General features: G+C 37.2%; 1 protein-coding gene across 2 annotated transcripts in view; it reads right to left on the bottom strand.

The window, feature by feature from the left end:
* Positions 1-3,830: 3,830 nt before the first annotated feature.
* AZIN1 (antizyme inhibitor 1) overlaps positions 3,831-25,383 on the bottom strand; it is a 29,427-nt gene continuing 7,874 nt past the window's right edge. Inside the window, exons 3-12 of one of the 2 annotated variants that reach the window (XM_052651436.1) lie at positions 14,356-14,553; positions 12,828-13,001; positions 11,649-11,821; positions 9,959-10,093; positions 8,289-8,370; positions 7,849-7,923; positions 7,100-7,262; positions 5,872-5,987; positions 5,077-5,291; positions 3,831-4,858 (exon numbers count right to left, since the gene is read on the bottom strand). In XM_052651436.1, the coding sequence (XP_052507396.1) occupies positions 4,747-4,858; positions 5,077-5,291; positions 5,872-5,987; positions 7,100-7,262; positions 7,849-7,923; positions 8,289-8,370; positions 9,959-10,093; positions 11,649-11,821; positions 12,828-13,001; positions 14,356-14,457 (1,347 nt within the window). In that variant the 5' untranslated portion in view covers positions 14,458-14,553 and the 3' untranslated portion in view covers positions 3,831-4,746. The remainder of the gene's footprint in view (positions 4,859-5,076; positions 5,292-5,871; positions 5,988-7,099; positions 7,263-7,848; positions 7,924-8,288; positions 8,371-9,958; positions 10,094-11,648; positions 11,822-12,827; positions 13,002-14,355; positions 14,554-25,383) is intronic. The other variant, XM_052651437.1, reaches the window with a different exon arrangement.

The following is a 25,383-nucleotide window of genomic DNA, read 5'->3' as shown; positions in this document are numbered from 1 at the left end:
CACTAAAGTTCTCCTCCCTCTCCCAGCAAGCTCTTTACGTGTATTCTTGTAGAATCAGAGGAAGCCAAACTTCAAAAACACCCTTGCTTTCTTTATTCCTGTTGAGAACAGTAAGAGAGACCAGGAAGAGGGTAAAATGTAAGTCACAGAAGTAACTAGAGCTGAGGGGCATTGCTGAGCAGTCATACAAGGTAATTGCCTAAGTGCATTAACAGTGGTTGGGCAATAAAAGCTGAGCGTGTGACTGTATGTTGCACAAATTATAAGTTAAAAGCACCTCAGTAAGCTTAAAAGAATTTTAAATAAATGCAGAAATTAGTATGAAACTTTAAGCCACCCCCCAAATTTAGCTCCATGAGCAGATGGATAGTTTAATCTCCCCAAATTTAAAAGGTCTCCTAATTTGACTATGTCTATGCATGTAGAATATATTGAGACATGTTTACAATGGTGACGTCAAACAGGTTTATTCCTGAACTAAGGCAAAAACAAGGATGGAGACATGAGAAGATGAAGTTGGAAAGTACACAGATTAGTTAATGATTCAGCAACTGCAGGAACTGGGATCCCAAACCAGGGGCAGGGTGGGAGGTGGCAGGGGGTTGAGACACCCCCCCCCCAAAAAAAAACCCCTCAAATTCCAAAACACTGCAGAGAAACTGGCAGCAGATCCATCTGGAGGCAGGAGCAAAATGATGGTCTGCAAGTCTAAGCATTCAATTTCCAGATCCCTTTCTCTGCGCTGCACAGCTGGGCAAGAAGAGCCCACTCATTCATCAGGACTGGAGACTCCTTGTCTCAAGAGGGCACACAGGCCTCTGGAATAACAGACATGGAGCACTGCTAAGGGCAGGGGTAGTCCCCTAACTGCACACTCAATACGGAAACCCAACCCTTTCGACCCCACTTGTCTTCTTGAATGCTGGCAGATGGCCCATTACTCCTCCAGGAGGGGATATGAAAAGTAGTCACTGAAAATGGGCAAAGACTTCAGGGTGACCTAAGAGGTTTCCCAACAGCTCCACTAGGACACAGCACATTGAGTTGACAAGCCACACACGTGCTCAGAGGTTCCTGTTAGCTTTTTAGTCCCCACTCAGAAGGGTTACTACACATCTGAATGCCTCTAATGATGAAAACATACAGTCCAATCCAAAAACAGAGACAAAAAGACTATCTAGGACTGGGTTAGAGAGGAACTTATGAAAAACTTTCTTGGAGGCCATTAGCTTGTAAAAATTTCAGAGGTTAAAAAATAGACTTGGAATATGGAGCCGAGAAAATCTCACAGAAAGTAATTTAAGAAACAAGAAAATAGATGAGGAAATCAGTGAAATCCAGAGAATTAAAAATTTTCTGAATTTCAGCTCAATTTTGTGTCCCCCCTTCCTCGGCATACTGTTGCTAAAGACTAAGTGGGACAGGGTTGCAGGCACAGGCACGGGATGGAGTCTGGCACTGTCATTTAGGAAAAGCTTTAACTAGACTCTGGGACTAAACTTAATCAAAGCCAAATCCTGCTAGTTCACCAGAGGATCTTCTCTTGCACTCTTGTGCAACTCCTTTTCTATTGCCAGTGCATTATCCCTTCATCTGTTAGTCAACTGTGGATTAACTTTCCGATTTCTCCTAACTGACCCAGTGCTAAATTTCTCACTAAGCCATCACTTGCACAGGGTTTTGACAGGCATGAGCAGTAGTATGGTAGAATTGGGATTTGAAAGATCATTAAAATGGAACTGCTTTTGAAACTGAAGCCATACAGCTCAAGGAATTAAGCAGTCAGATGGTGCTTACCTGCTCCAAGCATCATACAAAAGCTGGGAGCTTATTCCTTTAAGTAGGTAGAGATCAGCCTCCAGCAAAAGCTAGACTACAACTAGTTGTGGTTTGTTAACTGTAAACCAGGTTTGTTCCCACAAAAGCCTGCAAGTGCCGACACTGTACACCATACTTCTATTCCTACTTCAGGATGGGTGAGGCAGGGATTAAAGTAAAGTATTTGCAGGATTTATTCACAACTTGAATATAGAAAATTACTAAGAAACTTTTTCTTTCACTCTCCCAAACCAATTAAGCAAGCATTCTTCACTATATTACTGGTCAAGTTACCTACCTGTTAATTACCACAAGGAAATTGAGAGTAACTCCCCAGAAAGGGACAAAAAGAGAACTGGTGTGACTTTTTAAATCTAAATTTGCATTCACTGATATCAGTGCCCATCTTACTCAGAAGGAATCCCTAGCTTAATTTATACAGAACTATTTAAGTCTAAAAACTGTTAGGAAGCTGGTGAATTAATGTCTAAAAAAAGTGACCCTAGAAAAATCTTTGTGACCATATATATATATGATAATATATATATATTATCAAAGTCTTTAGTATTCCATATGTAATACCCAGAATCATTTTACCAGATTCAATTTGTTATTATGTAATAAAGTAAGATTTTGAAAGAATGCTTGCAAGTCAATGTACACAAAGCTGGTAAGTAAAATTTCAACTCTTTCGCAACAAAAGCCAAAGCAAAACTAAAACATAAGGAGGAATTAAAAACATTTTATCTGTGTATTCAGAATCACACACAAGTTACCTTTACAGTTCAATTTACTATATAGAAATCATTTGGGTTTTATATTTTCAGTTAAATTCTGAACTTACAATATTGATTTTTAAAAAAAAAAGACTTACATTAATTCAGTACTTTTTTTAGCATACCAAATTGAAATACATTAAGATCAAACTTTAGATTTATGGCAAACAGTCTTCAAATACAACACAAACATTTTTTAAAGTTACCATATCGTTCACATGTGGTACTTGCAACTCTGAGCTGTTATACACAGAATAGCTCTCCTTGAAATACGGCAAAACTGACATGCCACGAAGCTCAAAGTTGTATAGTCAAGCCAAGGACCCAAAGTTGTACCATCTCTTAAAAGATTTGGCATTTCTGAACCAAAAAGCACAACATGTAAAGAAGGTTAGGAGCAATTCCTCCTCCTCATTACAGTTAAAAAAAGTTGCATGGTAGCTTGGAATTTTGCATAAAACCCCACATTATACCTTGGAAAATTCCAAGGGTAATTAGATGACAGCGGACTGGAGTCCTTTTTCAATTAATAGAACCCATAAAATTCAAATGGGAATTAATCAAATCAAAAATATTAAGCACCTACTGGTTTAAGAGATTGAAATTTATTAGATTCATGATCAATTTCTTTTCACCTTGAAATCAAGGTGTAAAAACCAGCTATTAAGTGCATCCCAAACTTCTCCTATGTAGCACACGCAGAATTTTCTGTCCATTGGCACCAAAGTGAAGTCACATTTCCTCTTGGGAGACAGAAATTCCACATCTGAACATAGAATAAGTTAGGAAAAAATGACCCCTGTTGTTTACTTTATTACTATTGTGATTCTGAGATCTAGGATTACTAATATACTAGCCATGAACAACGCAAATTCCTGGCACAACTGTCAGGTTAGTGACTCTAACTCACTTCCCCAATCACCATAAAATTTTAGTATGAAAAGCATGAAAACTAATTACACTAAGCTGCTGAACAAATGGGAAAGAACAGGAAACTAAGTGAACAAAACAAACCCTAATTTGAAATCACTGCAATCGAGAAACTGAAAATAGGTGTGCTTCACCCCATCCCCTCACAGCTCTGAATTTAAATAATATTCCGTGCAAAGGAGCGTCAGGTTTCTGGATATAGATGTAGCCCTTCTTTAAGATTTAGTGCGCAGCAGAGTATTCTGCATTTCCCTCCCCAAAGTTTATTCCAAGTATTTAATAGAATCTTCCATTGCAGCCAAAAGATTTGCGATTCAAAGATTTACTAAGGTACTCTATGCATTCTATCTATACAGAAACACCTATTAATTATTACAATTGGTTTATGCAGGATTAACATTTTTGGTGTTAAAATTGTTAAACATCATGCTTACTGCACATCAACTCTCCATAATGAATCTGAACATCACAACAATGATTTACCAAACATTTTACTTAAATTACTAATTAAATAACTGAAAAATGTACTAAGCCAAACTAAACTTAAATGGGCTATAAAGGAAAATAACCTTCGAAACAGCCCAGATACACATCTATTTCAAAACTACCTTTGCTAGCTAGCCCCTTTCCCAAAATTTTAGCCTGAAAAAACAGTAAAATCTACACAAAATTTTATTGCAATCATACAAGGTTACATTAGGTCAAATACAACAAATACTATGATGCAATTTTACATTTATTAAACTACAGTTCAAAGCACAAATTTACACATTCTAAATACACTAAACGTATCTAATGAAGTCACACTGGTCTTCCACTGACAGTTGATATATCTGGGTGAAAGACATTAACTTTACAAGACTTTTAAACACGAATCCTTAGTATAAAAACTGTGTACTTGTATGTAAACGGTTTAATGGGGAACCCAATTAATGGGCTTCCATCTCCACTAAGTCATCCATTTTGTTGCATATTTTATTTTAAACGCTTAAGGGGTAGGGCAAACTGGTAGGTTTAAATCTGGATACATTATCTTAATCTCCCAATTACCCCAGTGAATTATAGAGCTGATTTTGTCTGGTCCCAAATAGTTATTACTAGTAGTTTTTGTTTCCAAGAGAATTAACAGAATAAGATTGTTTAAATTTTTTCCACACTGGAATGTAGACCAGACAAGCTTATTAACCTGCAACTTCAGATCTACAGAAGCGTTAATGCCTGCTTAAGCTTCAGTGGGAAAGTTGTCTTCTTGGCTCAGCTGAATGCAAGAAGGCACAAAGAAGCAGCTCTTCATTGTTGTGTCTGAAGTGATCCCAGCGTCTTGCATCTCATACCTGAGGGAAAAATCCAGACATCTGAGTTTAAGCACAAAGACCACACAACCACACAACAAACAGACAATGAAAAGAACTATAAACTAACTGGTCTTCCAATTACGCTTAAAAGATCATTCTGTTACTACTTTTAAGTGGTGCATTCATTGTAGAATTAAAACTAGCAAACCCTGTCACCTCAGATATCCAATCTGCTTTAAAAAAACAATCCATCTTACCAATCACTGTAGGACATCATGTAATAAATAGCTGGCCTCTGAAAATCATTGAAAGCAGATGGTTCATGGACAGAATCTGCTCCCATGTTATCGAAGATAAGCCAATCTCCCACATTCAGCTCAGGAAGAAGACAGTTTTCCACAATTTGATCAAGCTCATCACAGGATGGACCCCAAAGGCTGCTTGTAAACAGAGGCTCATCTGCCTTGTATTTCTGTAGGACAAAAAAGTATTTTTTTTGTTAAGCTTTTAACTCAGGCAGGCAATGAACTTGAAGGTGGATATAAGCGTTCGTTTTTTCACCATTTCAAATCAAATGTGCCCCTGAAGAAAGGCCTAGAGCCAAGGGCAGTGATTCTCCTCCTTAACTCCATCTAAGGAAGCAATTTACAGAACAAAGGACTTAACAGGACTCAGAGAAATACAAACCCCCCGAAAAGGAGCAACCTTCCCCCATTCTAAAATATTTCTTTGAAATTGGGATGAGGGCTTCCCTAGTGACTCAGTGGCAAGGAATACTGCCTGCCAACGCAGGAGAAATAGGTTCGATCCCTGATCTGGGAAGACCCCATGTGGCACAGAGCAACTAAGTCCATGCACCACAACTACGGAGCCTGTGCTCTAGAGCCTAGGAGCTCCTGGTTGCCACAGCTAGAGAAAAGCCTGTGCAGTAAGAAGACCCAGCACATCCAAAAATAGATACAATTTTTAAACTGGGATGCATCCTAAAAATAACAGCTCCATTCAGAAACTGCCAAATAAGCAGGTTTTATAATAATTGTAATAAAACTTGCCTTGTGAACCTCTGGAATGGTATTTAAGTCCTCAGACAGTTTACTTGCAAAAGAACCATAAACACCATCATTCATATAATACATGAAGGCTGGTTCATCACTTCCGGTCTTTCCTACTGTAAAAAAAAAAGCAAAACACAAAAACAGGAAAGGCAAAGATAAACTTACAGTAAAACAGCTAAAAGGCACATCAAAGTCTGAATTAGTATTTATAGAATTGACTCATAGGTTTCACATTCTTCAAAATATAAAGTGATATATACTGACATAACTTAAAACCGTTAACTTAAAATACTGAACACTTCACCAAGGAGGATAACCAATGAACACATTAAAAAAAAAAAAGCTGCTCTACATCATTACTCACCAGGTAAATGCAAATTAAAACTACACTGTGATACCACAACATACACCTACTGAGTGGATAAAATTTAGCAATGACCAAAAAAAGAAATTAGCAAAGGCGGGAGCAATCAGAACTTGCAATATATACATTGCCAGCAGAGGAGTAAAACAGCAACACCATTTTGAAATCGTTGTGAACATCTACTCTCTGACCCAGCAATTCTTTTTTTTTTTTGACCCAGCAATTCTATTCTTACATCATTCACCTAAGAAAAATGTCCACAATACTTGTAGTACTGTATAATAACGTAGTAACAGTAGTTTTATCCTTAATAGCCAAAAACTGGAAACGATCAAATATTCATGGCAGGAGACTGGAGACAAAGTATATGCATTCCAACAGTGGAATATTAATTGGCAATAAATGTAAAACGAAATGCTCTATCAAATATTATACTGAGCTGTCTTAAACAGAAGAATATACATGATCCCACTTATAAGAAGTTCAAGGGCAGTCCAAACTAATCTATGCTGGAAAAATAATCAAAGTTGAACAAAACAAATAAATTTTAAGATATGAAAATTATTTTATTTTGATAGGGATGAGATTGTACTGGTTTTTAAAGGGAATCAATCACCTGGGGAAGTTTATCTAACATAAGCCTATCTAAACATCAGCTTCGAGAAGAGTCTGATGGAGTGGAATGTTAGCTATGGCATTTTGAAAAGCTCCCTAGCTCCTCCCTACAGATGGATGAAGAATACCCATAATGTCATAACCCATCAAATGTCCAAAATTATATTTACATGTGATAATATCTGATGAACTCATCTTCAAACTAATTGGATTTACTAACATAAAACTATAAACTTTGTAACTTACCTCCAGAGGAAAACTTATCATTTTCAACAACTTTCTTTGCAACGATATTAACTGCAAGTGTAAATGCAGAAGACACAAAGTAGCTTCCAGGTTCAGAAATTATCTTGATGCCAGATCCTTCAGGAAAGTAGACATCCAACAAAGGGCTGATAACATGATTAACCTATGGATTTAAAAACTCATATTATGGTTTCAATATTGGATTAGATAATTCACAACATTAAGAGATTAACAGCAATTAAACTTTTTAGGAAAATTAACTAGCTGAATTACGACTATGAAGCTTAGAAATAAAGCAGGCTTTCACGTCATTGAAGTTGGTTTTCTAACCATCAGAATGACATTAATTTAAAAAGTTATAATTCCAGTGGCAAATGGCTCCTAGTGATTGAAAAGTCATTGTTTCTATAGTCAATCACTAGTGATGAAGGAGCAAAATTTCTAATCAGTTTCTATACCGGAGGAAGGTGCGAACTGATGTGTATATGGATAAAACAGTTCAAGCTCTGTAAGTGATGAATGAATTAATCCTTGTCATCAAGCACTGAAAACACACTTTCCATGATACAATTATGCTACAGAGTTTAAACTTTTCCAAGGTCTTCTACTACCTATTCATTTTCTTACAAATTTTACACAATATTACAGCTTTAGTTGCTGCTCTAAAAACTCTAGTCTACAAATCTACCATGTAAGCAGAAAAGAATGAGACATTAGTCCAGTGTGTCCATCCACTGAACAATGTTTACCTCTTCCAATTGAAATTCAGTTCCTGTGAAGCCTCCACCAATGTCTAACATGTTCATCGTGAAGCCAAATTCTCCCTAGAGATGCATGAGGGGGAAAAAAATCTTTAAATGCTGTTCCAAATTGTAATGCATACAGGGACATCACACACATTATTTACCTCCTCTAAGGAAGGTAAATAATCTCTGTTCTGACCTTTAGTAAATTTCTTGCTTTCTACTAACAGAGGTGGATTATTTCATTATATTTTCCTGCTATTGTCTGTACTGTCTTTAAACACATACAAGTAAGTAACTATTGCATCTCTCTACACCCATGTTTTAAAATGTGCATATCGTAAGTAAGTACGATGAGAATACTTTAGAAGTAGAAAAGCAACTGAATATTTGTCTTAAATAACATCTTGGGTTAAAAAGCAAAATAATTTAAGGGAAAAACTTACAGCCATGTCAAACACACATCGCGCATCAGATAGAGCATGTACATATACTTGAGATTCTTTGCAAGCACTTGAAACATGAAATCTGAAAGACAGAGTAATAAATTTGAAGGTGCAGCAAATTTTAGAGGCCGTTCCTTTCTAACTCACCATATTCACACAAAAAAGTATTCACATTAACTTTACTCAATATTTAAAGCATTAGAAACATGAACCTCTAATTATCCAAGTTACAATACCAGCCTTTTAGAAAAGGCAGTGTTTGGGTAATAATTTTTTTAATAATAAGTTATCAGTTATATTTCACAGCTATCAGATAGGGACACACTTTTTATACGGTAAAATAACAATAAATTGTTACTTTACCAAAAGTAACGATCACCCAATAAAACTGGGTGACAAAATCTTCAATTTTGAATGCACAATTTTACCTGAAAATATACAAATCTATTGAGGGACGTCCCTGGTGGTCCAGTGGTTAAGAATCCACTTGCCAACGCAGGGGACACAGGCCTGATCCCTGGTCTGGGAAGATCCCACATGCCACAGAGCAACTAACCCCTTGAGCTGCAACTACTAAAGCCCAAGCATCTCTTGCACTCCACAAGAAAAGCCAGAGTAACCTCCGCTCTCCAGAATTAGAGAAAGCCAGCTTGCAGCAATGAGACCCAGTGTAGCCAAACCAATCTTTTTTTTAAAAAAAGTTACCTACTGAGAAATAACTACAAGTGAACATTAATTCAGTTGAGCAATACTGATAATTGTTAGTACTGCTCATTAATAGTGATACTTATCAAAGATTTGGACTTTTAAATTTGAGGGAATTCCCTGGTGGTCCAGTGGTTAGGACTCTGCCCTTCCACTGCAGACCCTGCAGTGGAACCCTGTGTTTAAACTCTATCGGGAAACTAAGATTTGACAAGCTGTGCTACAAGACCAAAAATTAAATAAAATTAAATTTAAAAATTTTATTAAAATATGGTCCTTTCTGTATCAATTGTGGCAGTGGTTACAAAAATGTTAAAATTCACAGAATACACCTCCAATCAATTTTCCTGTGTGTTAACAATAAACTGAAATATGAAAACTTTCAAGTACTGTCAATATTGTCAGCTAAGGGAGAATTAAGTTTAACAGTGGTGATTCTTTATCCGTCTTTATGAATGATTTTAAAATCTGGCGGTCACTGCTCCAAATCTGATTCAGATCATGGTTCAGAAACTATGATCAAATCATTAACTCTCTGGGTCTCAGGTTCCTCATACATAAAAACTGAGAGGAAAAAGTAGTCTACTGATTTTTTGAAGTGCCCCTGAGGCATTAAAAAGGGGAAAATAAAAAGTCTTGGGATGAGAAAAAGAAAAATTGAAATGACATGTCCAACAACCATTTTGGTATTCATCAGAATTCTAGTAAACCCTTCCACTCAATTTAAAAAGAAGTGATTCAAATTACTAACTGAACTGTTATTTACTATTTTCTCCCTTTACTAAGTGAAGGGGAGGTACATACAAGTACAAAATAGTATAAACATTTATTTTCCTAAACTAAGAAAACTATGTATAGTAAACTAGAAATTTAATCTGTTAACGTTTATACAAAAGAAAACCTAAACTGGTAAACAGAAAGACTAAGATTATCACCACAAAATGAAGTTTAAAACAACTACTCACTTAACTCCTATAATTTGGACATCAAGTTCCTTAGCACATTCCAAAAGATGCCTACAGTTCTTCAGGGTAGTGCCAAACTTCATGTTACCCTCTTCACCTCCAATACTATCTTCTGTTGCAATATGTAGTAAGACCCTAAGAGAAGGGGAAGATGATTGGGGCAGAGTTGGTTTACATCATCATCAGCACATGTGAAGCCTGAAGATTGTAGGAAGTGTGTTGATAATGTTGTCAGTGATCCATAATCCAGCGTCGGATGAATCAAGTGAACCTAATGAAAAACAATCCTGTATAGAGAAAAAACTAGCAATTAGGGACTAAAGCATGAAGCTTACAAGGATGGGAATTTGGAAAATGCAGGAAGTTAAGACTCTGTTGTAGCAGCAAGAGTCGGTTGGGCTCTGTAATGAAAGACGACATTACTTTCAAATGAAGTCCATCAGTCCATAAATCAACCTAGAAAGACTAAATTGAATAGCAATGCCATTACTGTCTTTCAGCAAAAACGATCAGGGCTTTAAATGCTTCAATTTCCTAAAAAAGTTCTAGCTAACTTTCTACCACTTATTCAGAACCATTCTTCCAATTAATCAAATAGATCTAACAAGAAAAAATTTTCTTTACTGTATCTTAACAGCAGCCTTTTCGACTACTGATCCAAATCTGTTTTGGCGTTTCCTTCCCAACCATGACAACCATGACAAAGTGATCAGCACTGTCAGGCCATCTCTGAGTGACCACAAATCACTAAAAACAATTGTACAAAACTGCTATTTGTAAAAGCAAAGCTATTCTACCTATAGGATACCTTTCAAAGAATACCATTAAAGTCAGTAAGAAAATGATCAATGTAAGGAACCTATGGACATGATACACATTTTTGGTAACATATAACACACAGGAACTTATTAAAAAGCAAACTGTGTACTAGTATACTTTTAGCATAGGCTACATAGAATCCTCTTGATATACCAGTTCATGGTAATATTTATTTTGTCTTAAAATCTGTTTTTTGTTTGAAGCATGGTGAACTTACATTTATTTATTTATTGGCTGCACTGTGTGGTACGTGGGATACTCCCCAACCAGGGATCAAACCCATGCCCCCTGCATTGGGAGCTCAGTCTTAACCACTGGACCACCAGGGAAGCCCCAAGGTTTTGTTTTTAAACAGTAAAGTTTTTAGTTGGAAAATAAATCTTGGGACCCATGTAGGGTACAAGTAAAAACGTTAAACTTCCTGTTTGAAGAGAAGGAACTTAAGGACTAGGTTCCTAAGACACTGACACAACGGACAAGAAACCGAGGCTAAGGGCAGATTAAACCCTCAGTTAGAAGGAAAAAACCTGAGCAGAACACATTCTGTTCCTAATATGATAAATAACTAGAATGGTTAATATAATTGTGAAAATATAGCCATAGCTTTAATCTGATCATTCTACCGACCAGATTTTCTTCCTTGAATTAAAGATTACACATAATATCCCAAAATATCCTTATCTCATCCTAGTTGCCCATGAAGGATCAGAAGCAGCCAATAAAAATGCTAGTAGTATTTTCCGTGTAGTAAGTTACAATAATTACAATATATAACCACTGCTCTATATAAATGCCCCCCCCTTTCCCAGACTAAAGACAACCCCAAATCCTAGGTAAAAAAATATTCCCTTGTACCTAACTTTACACTTACTTGGCATTTGGGTGGTTACGTGCAATTTTCTTCAATTCAACTTCATTGTCACATGTCATGATATTAACTCCAACTTTTGCTGCATACTTTATCTGAGACACTTGCTTGCAAGGACTTATGTAAATGATGTTTTCTGGAGATACACCCAATTCTTGCACTAAAGCCATTTCAGTCTAAAAACAGATTTTAAACAGTGTCATCTAAAAGGTAAGCTTTCTATTACTTTTCAATCACTGCCATATACCTTTATTTTCTGGTTAAATTCAAATTATGTAAGGTTAAATTAGGATTACATACATCACAGTTCATATTCTGGTAATGCTTGCTATATTATACTCTGTTAAAAACCTTTTAAAAGGTATACAGGCATATCTCATTTTATTGTGGTCTGCAGATAATTCCATTTTTAAAATTGAAGATTTGTGGCAACCCTGTGTTGAACAAGTCTGCAGGCACCATTTTTTTCAACAGCATTCTTTTTTGAGGTATGTACATTATATTTTAGACATAATGCTACTGTATACTTAATAGACCACAACATAGTACAAACATAACTTTTATACGAACTGGGAAATAAAAAAAAATTCATGTGACTCGCTCTACTGCAGTAGTCTGGAACTCAATCCACAGCATCTCTGAGGTATGCCTGTCATTACCAACGGAGAAATCTCCCAGTTTAGGATATTATCTTGCTGTCATCAGAAGTAACTGGATCAAACTAGCTCTAGGCTAAGAATGAGGAACAAATAAAAGTTTCTGATTAAAGATAAAGCTTATAAAGTCTCATCTCACCATAATGTTCCTTTCATTGGTATATTTGAAAGTTTGTAAATTTCCAGTATTAAACGGCAAATTTAAACAACTTAAAAAATGCATCCACAAGTCAAACTTCCTCGCAATTGTTCTCCTACTGCTACTGGTCACCAAATGTTGTTTTTAGTTGCTAAGTCATGTCTCTTTGCAACACGTTCCTCTGTCCATGGAATTTCCCTGACAAGAATACTGGAACAGGTTGCCATTTCCTTCTCCAGGGTATCTTTCCAACCTAGGGATTGAACCCGAGTCTCCCGCATTGGCAGGTGGATTTCTTTGCCACTGAGCCAACAGGGAAGTCCCACCAAAACATTAGTCAATTTTAAAATGTGGCAGTTCAATAACAAAGTAATGAAAATGACTTACTTTACTAGAACAAGCAAATCCAGTTCCAAGAGCTGCCAAAATCTCAAGCACAGCTGGAGTGGAGTTGCACTTCACCGTATAGAACGGCTTTATCTGAGCCACTATGTTCTGCCATTGACTGTGCTTCTTCACAATCTTTCCAAGATCTCCCACAAAAAATGCATTTTTCCCTGTCTATTATAGTTATGAAAAAAGAAACAGAAGAACCACAGAAAACAGAGTATTGTTAAGTAGGAAAGAACTCCCCTTTTCCTCCACAAATGAGCCAAGATAAATATTTACATACCACCACATTTAAGGCTGGTTTCTTTTTAAACTTGACTGTTTGCTGTGCTATGCTGACACAGAAAATTTTCTCTTAGATTTAAAAAATTAAAAAAAAAAAAACAGTGTCAATGAGACTGACTTTACACTTCAGAACTGTTCCAATTTTACTTCTGGTGAGTGGAAGGGAAGGAGATTACTTATAACTTTCCATGCATTCCTTAACTGTTTAAACCTACTTTAACAGTAGCAGGATCTAATTCCCTAAAAAGGTGAGTAGCATGAGGAATGCTAAGCAAAAAGCTGTATCCCCAATGTGAACTGCAGTTAAAGACGGTAAAAGGGAACAAAAGAAATCCATTTTTAAGGAGGTAAGTTGGTAGTATTTGTAGAGGTGACAAAACTAAATTTAAAAACACGGGGAAGTACACTAAATGCCAGATAAATCCAAGTCCAGTGGCTGGGACTCAGTTTTCGCTGCCATGGCCTGGGGTCCAATCCCTAGGTCAGGGAACTCAGATCCCACAAGCCGTAGAAAGAAGGAAAGAAAAAGTAAACTGATTTTAATTACGGATCTGGGAAAAGATCATGATTGATTCTGAAGCTGGAGCTACCCTGGCAGTAAGAGAGATGACTACACATATCATCCAGAGAATAAATTACCCAATGTTAGATGGCAGACAAAATAATCTTTATTTAAAACATACAACATTCAGATATTGTTTGAAATGTCATGAAAATATTACTGTTTTCTATAATCCACATTATTTGAAGATATACATTATTAGAATATACTGACCAAAGACAGGCTGCCACCTTAATGTTCTGACCCAGGAAATGTTGTAAAATTGACTAAGACTAGTGACATGAGAGAATTAACTGTGGAATGATTTGGCTACAGAATAGACTGAATGGTAGGACAAGTGTCATTCTTCCTCAACCCCCAAAAAAGAAATCCGATGACAGAAGAGAGCAGCAGGATTTTGCTAGTGTGAGAGAAGACTTAAACCTATCTGTAGAGGTCAAGAGAAGCTTTTTGGGTATCCTATTACTGAACAACACTAACCTGAAAACACTTCTTCAAATTTGGGGAATATAGGAAATTAGCTCCAACAAAAACAAATTATTTCCATGAGGCAATAAACAAAAATTACTATATCAGTAAGTACAAAACAAAATGAACTTAAGTAGCAGTAATGATGCTTCATATTTCAGAAATTATTATAAACACTGTATTTTAAGAAATCCGATATGACACACTTACCAGGGAATGCTCATAAACATAGTTATCAATAACATTTCCAAGGTTTGTTCCTTCATCCAACAGGCCAACGGAGTAGTTTGCATCGTCAATAAATCCTTTCATCTCAGCCGTATTCCACAAAGCCGAAAGTCATAAACCAGGAAAAACAAGAGACGGGCCACCAAGCCTTACGTCTGGGTCCTTAGAATATGCAACAAACTGTCAAAATAGAAGTTATTTCAAAGTCTGTATTATTTTTTCATTAGTTAAACTTAATATATGAGCTGTCAGTTGGAGTGCGCTAATAAGAGGAACCTAATTTAGTGAAGAATCTGCGTAATCACTTACCATTTTTAGAAACAATGATCAACATGATCATTTGATGATCATGATCAACAATGATCAACAATGATCAAACTATATCACCAATATCCTTTCCTTAGTGCCCATTTTAAAGCAAATGTGAATTTATACATAAGAAGACAAGCTTAATATGACAATTTCTTGAGAAGGTAGCTGAAACATATGCAGAATATGTTACAAATCAACATCATCATCTTATTTACATAGAGTTGCAGAGCCAGTCTTTTTTATTCATCTTGTTTTGTGGTTCTCCCATATAACAACTTTACTCATTTTAAGTAAAGAAAGCTAGCGAAATAAATGTCTGCAGCTAAGCAATCAAAATAGTCTGAACTTCAATATACTGCCAGTCACGTACCAGTGTGATACCAGGTAACTGCAGATAAACGTCTTCTAAGTAAAATTCTAGAGTAGGTGATGTGTAAACAACAGGAATGGGTGAAAGTGGAGGCTGACTTCAGGAGGACATCTGTAGCTCTGACGGAGACTATCTGGATCCCACACCACAAGCTACAACAGAACTAGTTCAATCAAGTTAACAATTAAGTCTCTTTGAGGTAAGCTTATTTGGTGAAAATGTTTCTGGAACGTAAGTCAGAAAACCTAGTCCTGGCTTTGTCATTTAATAGCTGTGCAATCCAAGGTCAACTACTTCAAAAAACTGTTGTAAAAAAAAAAAAAATTACAATCACTTGTTTAAGTGCTGACTTGAAAGAGCTAACTGCCAGAAATGCAAGAATGTCACTGCAATTTGAAACTAGGTATAAGTTAGGGACCTATATATACATCATGAACATTTAGTTCCCCAATCAAATAAAATTTTCCTCTTTCTCCAAATCACCCACTGTCCTCTGGAGCAGCCCATACCTAAGTTTATCTTCTTTGCTGAATTTACTGGTCCTTATCCCCTGGAGAAGGAAATGGCATCCACTCCAGTACTTTTGCCTGGAGAATTTCATGCACAGAGCAGCCTGGCAGGCTACAGTTCATGGGGTTGCAAAGAGCCAGACATGACTGAGTGACTAACACATACACATAGCAGGTTACTTTAGGCAAAGATCTCTTCTAATGCAAAGTCTATACACATAACAAGCTCTAGAGACAGGTGCTGTCGTTGCTCCTTGTCTGGGACTGATTTCTGGGTGCCACATTAATTTTAATGGACTGAGACCAGATCCTGGCAACATACACAGCTTTTCCTGCCTTCTTTGATTACCGCCTTTCTCTTACCCTCCCCGTGCTCTATGCCAGAGTTCACCTCAAGTGGAGGCCCTTGTCCTAAAAATGTACTTCATTTCAATGGTTCTCAGAAGTATCAGCTTTTTGGTTGCACCAAAATAATTTGTCAATAAGCCACACCATTAGTCAATTTCATGAAATACACAAAATAATTTAAAAACAGTAACAGCTGTATTTCCAAGGAGTCAACTACATTCAGTTTACTGAGAAAATCTTAAGATTGTTACACCAGAAATGACTTAAATCTGTGCCCATAAAGTAGACATTTAGGCTTGAGGATACATGTTTATTTTAAGCAATGTAAGACCAATCAGAACATCGATTTTAGGGGGATATTCAACTGCACTAACGCAAACACAATGATAAAGATTACACATTAAAAAAGATCATTTATCCTATTAATAATGAAAAATATTTAATCAAGATCTTTAGCCTAGTGTTTCAGCTCATCAGATTCCTGAGTACTTTCTACTCTCTACGCAGTATTTACCTGGGAACCTTATCAATTATGGACCATCACAGGCAACTGCTACCAAATGTAAAGTTCTAGTTTTTAAAGTCAGGACAAGAAGAACCTCAATTTCCTTCAGCTAGAGATGGTTGGATGGCATCACCGACTCAATGGACATGAGTTTGAGTAAACTCAGGGAGTTGGTGATGGACAGGGAGGCCTGGCGTGCTGCAGTCCATGGGGTTGCAAAGAGTCAGACACAACTGAGCGACTGAACAGGGTTTACAGGAAGGCTAATTTTCCTCTGACATTATGATCCTAAATAGTCACAAAAACATCAGGTCCATTCATCCTAGTCTTATCTGCTGAATGCCCACATTCTTCACCAATTTTTGTAGATTAAGTAGGGTTATGGTTACGTGAGTGAAAGTTGCCTAGTAGTGTCCAACTCTGTGGCCCCAGGGACTGACTGACTATACAGTCCATGGGATTCCAGGCCAGAACACTGGAGTGGGTACCACTCCCTTCTCCAGGGGATCTTCCCAACCCAGGGTTCTCCTAAGGATTTTTTCAAACTATTTCAAACTACATAATCTACAGATTCAGTCAAATCTCACACCTGCTAAACTATCTTAATCTAAAGGCAAACATTTTTTAAAGCAGTGTGCCGAAAACTTTGTACAATATTCTCTTAACCCTCAAAAACCACTATGACAGTATTATTCCATTTTATTGAGGCACAGAAAAATCAGGCTAGCTTGGGAGATGCTGATGACAAAATTACAGGCATATCTTGGAGAAACTGCAGGTTTGGTTCCAGACCACTATAATAAAGCGAGCATCCCATTAAAGCGAGTCACATAAATTTTTTGGTTTCCCCAAGTTCCGTTAGTCTATCAAGTGTGCAAAAAAAAAAACAGAACCAACAACAAACCCCACCAAAACCCCAATATACATACCGTAACTAAAAAATAATACTCTTGGAAAAATGGCACCAACAGATTGCCAAAAACAAGGTGCCACAAACCTTTAATCTATAAAAAATCCAACCTTTGCCAAGTGTAATAAATCCAACACAACTCTCAGGCTCTTTGATAGAGACAATGACATCCCCAAATCAATTAACCATTTCTCAGACATATGAACTCTCACAGTTGTTAATAAACTCTACACTTTATTCATATATGGTACCAAAACATCTTATCATGCCTTCTTACCGTCTTCAAACCTTTTTTAAGACTAGTTTCTACATAACAACCTTGTTCCTTCTGTATCTCTTGTCTAAATTCTCAGATAAACCCTAAACTTTTTTCCTTTTTTAGTCTTATCAATAGTTTACATGCAATAATGTACACCCTCATTCTGACTAATGTATATACCAGTATAACCATCACTATCATAAAGATAAATTTCTTCATGTCCTTTGGTCCACCTCAGGCAAACATTTGCTATCACTACAGACTCTTGTAGAAGTGAAATGATTTTAAATATTAATAGTAAAGGTCAAACTAAACCAGCTGACAAATAAATGTACTATCAATATGAATAAAAATATGTTAAAGTACTCCTTGCTCTAAAGGAAAGACTTAAGAGTGCATACAGAGTGGCTGTATTCCCATCACTGAAATAGAACTCTCACTTCTGAAGTAGGGTTAGTTTACCAATCCCAATCTGACTCACAAAAGGACTGTGACAAAAAAATAAAATTTGCTACATTGGCAGGACTGACAAAAAGGATTTGGGGACTAACACACTTGAAACCACTAAAACAAGGTGTCAACATAGTATTTTTTACTTCCTTAATTATACTGAGCCTGCAATAAAAGTTGATTAAAACCAATCTAATAACATCTATCCTTAGAAGATGGTCCATGTGGGGCTCCATCTTGGTTTACCTTCTCAGGTGCTCCCTAGGAAGGTCTTGAGATTCCTGGCGCATGGCAGGTGCTGAGAAACAGAGGGCCCGAAGACAACTGATTCTAAGAATGGGAGTTTTGAAACTGAAGGTCTGTGGTGGCAACAGCAAGGAATGCCCTATAGTGTGTTGGGAAAAAAGGTCCATCTTTCACATCTTAAAAGGAGCCAAAATCTTGATATACACAAGTGACCCACATGTAAAAGCAAAAGCCAGTTAAAAACTAAAAGCCATGTCCAGAAAAAACTGTTTCCTCAAAAGAACCCACCAAACACAAAAACCTTCAGGAAAGCTGGTTTCTAACAAATTTTAAGCCAACAAACCCTGTGCTCAAATGAAACACTCACTTGGAAGCCCAGTATTTCCAACAACTGAAAAGGCTTAAGTAGGTAGATAAGCATAGGCTGATCTTGCTTGAGTCTTTCCTACGCCCAATCTCACTGAAGCAGTCCTAAAAAGCAGTTCATAATCATACCCTAAGAAGTCTATGCTTGCAATTTTCTTCACATGTAAGCAAAAATAGTTTAAAGTTCACTGCTGCAAAAAGGCTTATGTGCTACATTTCTGCTTTACAAGACACTGAAGTAAAGAAATATTTGACTGAAATATTTTCAAGAGGCATATAGTTACTTGGTGATAACATTAAACCAAAAATCTGACACAGCATGTTCTAGGGAGTTAGAATGAAAATAAGTGTGTATGTGTTGGGAGCAGAGTTTATTCTATGCCAGATCCGCCAAGTTAATCCACAAAACAGGGAATTTCCAGGAATCTCTCTGTTAAGAATGCAGACTTAAGGACTTTCCTGGCGACCCAGTGGTTAGGACTCTGTGCTTCCACTGCAGGATGCCTAGGTTTGATCCTGCAAGCTAGGTGCAAGGTCCAAAAAAAAAAGAAGCAGTAGACTCAAACCCAAGTGATACCAAACTCCCTCACCTTGATCCAACCCAACACACTGTGCCATTTTTAAAAATGGTGTATAAATCAGAAATAGGACTGATTTACTCGTTTCAGCATGTTATAGACCACTACATACTACCGCCTAGTGTTGCTGGACATTGATTTATTTTCACATTAAACTTAACTAAATTTACTCCATTTAAATCTTAGGTTCTCCTTAAAATGCTTTGTAACTTAAGAGCAAATCCATTTTTAATAGACGCTTCCAAATTTATTATCAACAGACCCTAGAACGTGCTCTCTACTCACAAGAGCCTTTAAGCTATTTTCACAAGCATCTTAATATATGGTGAAAGAAAGCTCAGCCTATTTTACGCAAATACAATTGCTGCAATCACAATACTACAGTTATAGTAAGTAATTTCCTCTTGGACATCATAGCTGGGAAGAAAAAAGTGTTTAACAGTCCTTATTTACACCTTCATATTGGTGTTTTTTGATAATACATTTTTTAGGAAGAGCTGCCAAGGAAAGCAAAGGCTCCCAAGAACCACACTGCTCCCTAGAGCCTTCATAAGGTCATGAGTCCTCCTGTCATCAAGAGGGAAGCTCCAAGAGGAGTGGCTGCAGCAGCTGGGCACTTGCTTTGTTACACACCTGCTACAAAGGCTTCTACAGTTGATTGTACTTCAGAAGAAACTGATACATCTCTCAAATAATCACAAGATAATTCTGGCAGCAACAGCCCACTTGACACCAAGCTGGATGAATATGAGTCTCGGATTTCTGAAGTGAAGACCTCCCTGGAAGGAGAACAGGGAGAGCTGAAAAGTTGAGAGTACTGTTTCAGAGACATCTAAGCAGGAAACCCAATCTTAACACATCACCAGTTTTCTAAAAGGAGTTTTACTCATTAAAAATGAGAATGTAAGATATTTTGAAATTTATACTACTACTATTACCCTGGAGAAACCTAAGGCTATTTCTACATTTTCGATTATTTTTGCATAGGCATTTGATGACTCAGCACTCAGCTCACAGCTTTAAAACTAGACACAATGCAGGACTTCCCTGGTGGTCCACTGGTTGAGACTCCAAGCTTTCACTGCAGGGAGTGTAGGTTCCAACCCTAGTCAGGAAACTAAGATCTCTCTTGCAAAAAAAAAAAAGCTGTCAAAAATCACTTTTGCCTTCTACATCTCACACAAAAATGTTACTTACCACACAGCGTACCTTTATAAATAAGTAACTGGTCACAAGAGCAGAAGGATGACATTGGCACTAAAAACATGAGGTCTGGAGCAGGCCTCCAGGAAGCCACATACCAGAACTGGTAGGTAAGACGTGCCAATAAATCTGTGTGATCATACGCCCATATAAAAATTTTCCATGCTGGATCAAAAATAAGTGATGGATTAAAAAAAAAGTGATGGATAGTAACAGCCTACTTTGAATACTTAGGATATCAAGACTGGGGTTGCTTTCATTGACAGTAAGAGGAAAGCCTAAAATAATGACAATAAATACCCTTTGGTTTCTTTTTCAGGTGATAAGGTTGAAAAAAACTTTAGAGTAAGAACACTAAGATGACTGCTGAAGAATTACTTAAAAAAAAAAAAAAAACAACCCATAAGACAAGAACAAAAATGAACAGGAAATAGATAAAGCGGGAGGTGACACACAAATCCTAAAGGAAATTAGCCCAACAGGCTAAGTTTGAAATGCTCAGGTAAAGGCTGCTCAATGCAAAATGCTTCCCATTAAATTCTATAATACATCTTAATGAGAAAGGAATTTCACAGCAATATACTATTGCAAGTAATTGACAAGATTAGGCTCCCTTAACAAAAAAAAGTGTCTTGACTATTTGATGTGAAGACTAAGTTTTTTTCTAGAGCAAGTGTGTACCTGCATGGAAGTAAACTATGTAAATCCTTATGGTAATTAAAATGTAGTAACACTGCAGATAACTATTGTAATGCAACATGAACACCACCAAATACATAATCATGTTCCGAGCTTTCTAGTTTTCCTGGTGCAGCACAGGGAAATTCCCTTTAAACAAATGCACTCAACTACTGTTTTGAGTACCCAAGGGCAGATCTCACTGCCACCTCACCAAGAGGAAAATTAATTTTTACTATACAAATCACATGTACATTATAATTACTGCACTACACACCAGGTAAAGAGGACTGAATACCTTAGAAGCCCCTGCACACCATTACTGGGTAGTTGTGGTTGAATCCCCTCATCCCCTATAGAATAAACATGTTCAGACTTTTCTAATCATCATTCCCCTGCTATTTAATCTTTTTATTCCCCTATATGCCCATAAAACATTGGCTTTATTGGTTTTGAACCATGAATGGAATCACTGTTGTTTTCCTACTATAACTTCTTTTGCTCAACTTGAAGTTTCAATTCCTTCACACAGACAGACAGGACTGGAGTCTGTTAATTTTCACTGCTGTGCACTACTCTTTATAGATGCACAACAGGACCAATGGGCTATATTGTTTATAAACACCATATGTGAAGTAGCTCAGTCGTGTCTGTTTGCAACTCCATGGACTGTAGCCTCCCAGGCCCCTCTGTCCACGGGATTTTCCAGGCAAGAATACTGGAGTGGGTTGCCATTTTCTTCTCCAGGAGATCTTCCCATCCCAGGGATTAAACCCGGGTCTCTCGCATTGTAGGCAGATGCTTTACGGTCTGAGCCACCAGGGAAGCCCTAACCACCATATAATCTCTTGCTATTATTTATGTACCCAAGAGGGGCATTACTCAAATTATGGTCCACAGGACTTCTCTGGTGATCCAGTAGTTGAGACTCTGTGCTCCCAATGCAGAGCACCCAAGTTCAATCCCTGGTCAAGAAACTAGACACATGCTGCAACTGAAAGATCCGGCCTGCCACAACTAAGACTTGGCACAACAAAATAAATATTTTTTAAAAAGTGATCTGCAAACTAGCTGGTCCACAAATTAACAGCCAAGTAGTGTGCTACCTGACATTCTGCCACAAGAGTCCATCTTACTGACTGGGAGTTTAGGGAGCATCGGTCTAGGTGCTGCAGTCTAGGGTCACATACCTGGGAGTGAAACTGCTAGTCTGTAGAGAAAAAACTGTTTTTAAGCCTTTTGTTCATTTTCCTATTGTGTGTGTGTGGGCGGGGGGGGGGGGGGGGGGGTAGTCTTTTTCTTTTCTTCCCTTTTTCTTACTGACCTATAGGAGCTCTTCCAGAACTTAGGATAGCCAATCTCACTTTGAGTTTTAGTTTGCTATCAGTAGCCATATGGAACATACTAGGACATCCCATCCTGCTTTTGGTCATGTCAAATATCACATGGCAATCATACTGAACCCTGATGATTAGCTAAGATATACTAATTTAGCAGCTCTTAAACTGGGCACTGAAGGATCTCTGTAATAAAAAACAAGAGATAGGGAATTTCCTGGCAGTCCAGTGTTTAAGACTCTGTTTCCACTGCAGAGGCCATGGGTTTGATACTTGGTTAGGGAATGAAGGTATTGCAAGAAAAATGTAGCCAAAAAATAACCCATAGTCATATATTTAATGCAAGCCTAATATTAATTTCAGTCTGATGAGCACATAAAGACAGCAGGGAGCTTGACTTTAAGAACGTGCTAGGCAATGGAAGAATTCTTCAACAAGAATATGAGACTGAAAAGCCTCTACAATTGAGGAACAGCTTTTCACTAGACAAATGTAAGGAGAAAGGTGAGAGTGTGTAATTCCTATGATTCTTATTAATAGATATTTTAAGATTAATACAACTAATACTACTCACATTCATGGCAAAATTATCCTAGAGTGATGCTGTCCAATAGAATTTTCTGTGATGATCTGTCACCATTCAAAACAATAAATAGCCATTAGTCATATATAGTTCCCAAGCACTCAAATGCATCGAGCATCTGAACAACTGAATTCATTCACAAGTTTACAAAACTAGACAATAAAGGAAAAAAAGTCAAAACTTGACACCAAGTAAATCCTAGAGAAATGAAATGCATGCTTACATAAGATAGATAATAAAGGTGGAAAAGTTTAGAACAGAGCATTCCAAAAGAGTTTATCATCTTGGGTACTGCTGCAAGTCACTCAGATACAGGCATTGAAGACCTCGTGGTGGCTGGGTATGGTTTGGGCAGACTAAACATCATCAGCCTAATCCTTCGCAACTCAGCATGCTGTACAAGTATTTTCTATTCATGCTGCAATGTTCTTCACATTATTCACTGGATTAGAAAAAAAGGATGGCCAAATGGCTGTTTCAGTTAGCTTGTGACAAACTGCTTAATTAAGTGTGCACAGATGACCCTGGAATGGAGGTGAAGGACAAAAGGATCTGTGTTTTCTAGTAGGTGAGAGCATTTCACTTGCAACAGCTCCTTATGCTGGTCTGAACAATTGGCCAGCCTAAAAGCAGCCTACAATTTACCTAGATTTTATAGTTTATAAGACACAGTTTATACAATATCTTATTTACTCCTAATCAAAAGAATTAAGTATCTCAAAATGCTTTTTTTTCAGGGCAAAGAACCCCGAACTCAAAAACTCTGAAATTAAGACTAAAGAGAATGTAATGGAATACACAGATTGGTAGTGACTTTAATTTTCTCAGCTCAACTATCTTCTGTAATAAACGCAAGAACCATTTTATTCCCCTTTAAGAATGGTCTACACTGCCTGCTATTCTATTTGGCCCTCCCAGGAAAGCTTAAATTTGCCTAAAGAAATAGTACCATGTCCCCCAAACCCTGTTTTATCCAGTAACAGGCTATTATTCCCATTGGGCTTATACAGAATGCTTTTTTGGGGGCACTACTTTACACAGGCAATAAGGTACCACTGAATACTGCTCTTTGCATGCCAAGGGTATACACTTACTTTAAAAACTAGTCCCTAAACTAGTGTGTTTCAATGATAGCTTTATTCATCACTGTGACTGTTGATGACTATCAATAATCATTAATAAAAAGTCTGAATCGACTTTGCATCACAGAATCTTTAAATTACCCTAACTATTCTCCATAAAGAGCCAAAAACCTGCCCTTCCTACTGACAACAGTAAAACACAAAGGAATAACTCCATACAGTAAATTCATAAAGAGCATTTTATGTCCCTAATTAATTTCAATTTAGGTAAGGCAGCCCCTTTTAAAGCATGTAGATATTAACAAACAGGAGAGAGAACATGAATACTTAAAATTTTAAGGCTCCATCTAGATAAATCAATTAATCAAATTCCTTTTCCATTCTTATCAATAGGAACAAAACATTAAAAAGAATATACTAATAATTAATCTGACTTTGTCATTAGATCTGCTAATAGAAGCTGCTGGTTAGGAGAACTTGGTTTTCTAAAATAGTCTTTAGAATTTTTGCACTGGGCTGATCTATTAATCATAATCGGAGCTCTAGTTAAAAATCTAGCCCACTGAAAAACTACTGCAGCATAGAGTCTAAGAAATTTAAAAGGCAGCCCAAAGTTTTCCTACAATTTGAGCCCTTCATTAATCAGAGATATCAGTTAAGCATTAAGATATCTTTACAGTGCTCACACATAACACTACACACTACTCAAAAGAAAAAACTTTACTATGTAAGCAATTTATAAAGTTTCTAGATAGATACTTAATTACTATCTAAAAATTCAGATGACTACCTGATTTGAAAACCTAACTCTAAAAAGTCAATCCTAGAGCTTAGACCACCTGCAAAAAAATCCTATTGGAATATTGGGAGTTATGTGCTCCTGCTGCTAAGTCGCTTCAGTCGTGTCCAACACTCTGCGACCCCATAGATGGCAGCCCACCAGGCTCCCCCATCCCTGGGATTCTCCAGGCAAGAGCACTGGAGTGGGTTGCCACTTCCTTCTCCAATGCATGAAAGTGAAGTGAAAGTGAAGTCGCTCAGTCGTGTCCGACTCTTCGAGACCCCACAGACTGTAGCCTACCAGGCTCCTTCGTCCATGGGATTTTCCAGGCAAGAGTACTGGAGTGGGGTGCCATGTCCTTCTCCAATTGGGAGTAAAATGCAGTTCAAATAGAGCTTATTTAACTATACATTTTGCAGTGCTATGTGCCAACTGTTTTCCATGAAGGCCAGCGTGTTAAGTCTTTTGAATGACTTAAAAGTTTTCAAACAGT

Source organism: Budorcas taxicolor, chromosome 14 (assembly GCF_023091745.1).
Source record: "Budorcas taxicolor isolate Tak-1 chromosome 14, Takin1.1, whole genome shotgun sequence".
Lineage (NCBI taxonomy): Eukaryota > Metazoa > Chordata > Mammalia > Artiodactyla > Bovidae > Budorcas > Budorcas taxicolor.
This window is presented reverse-complemented; position numbering and strand designations above follow the sequence as displayed.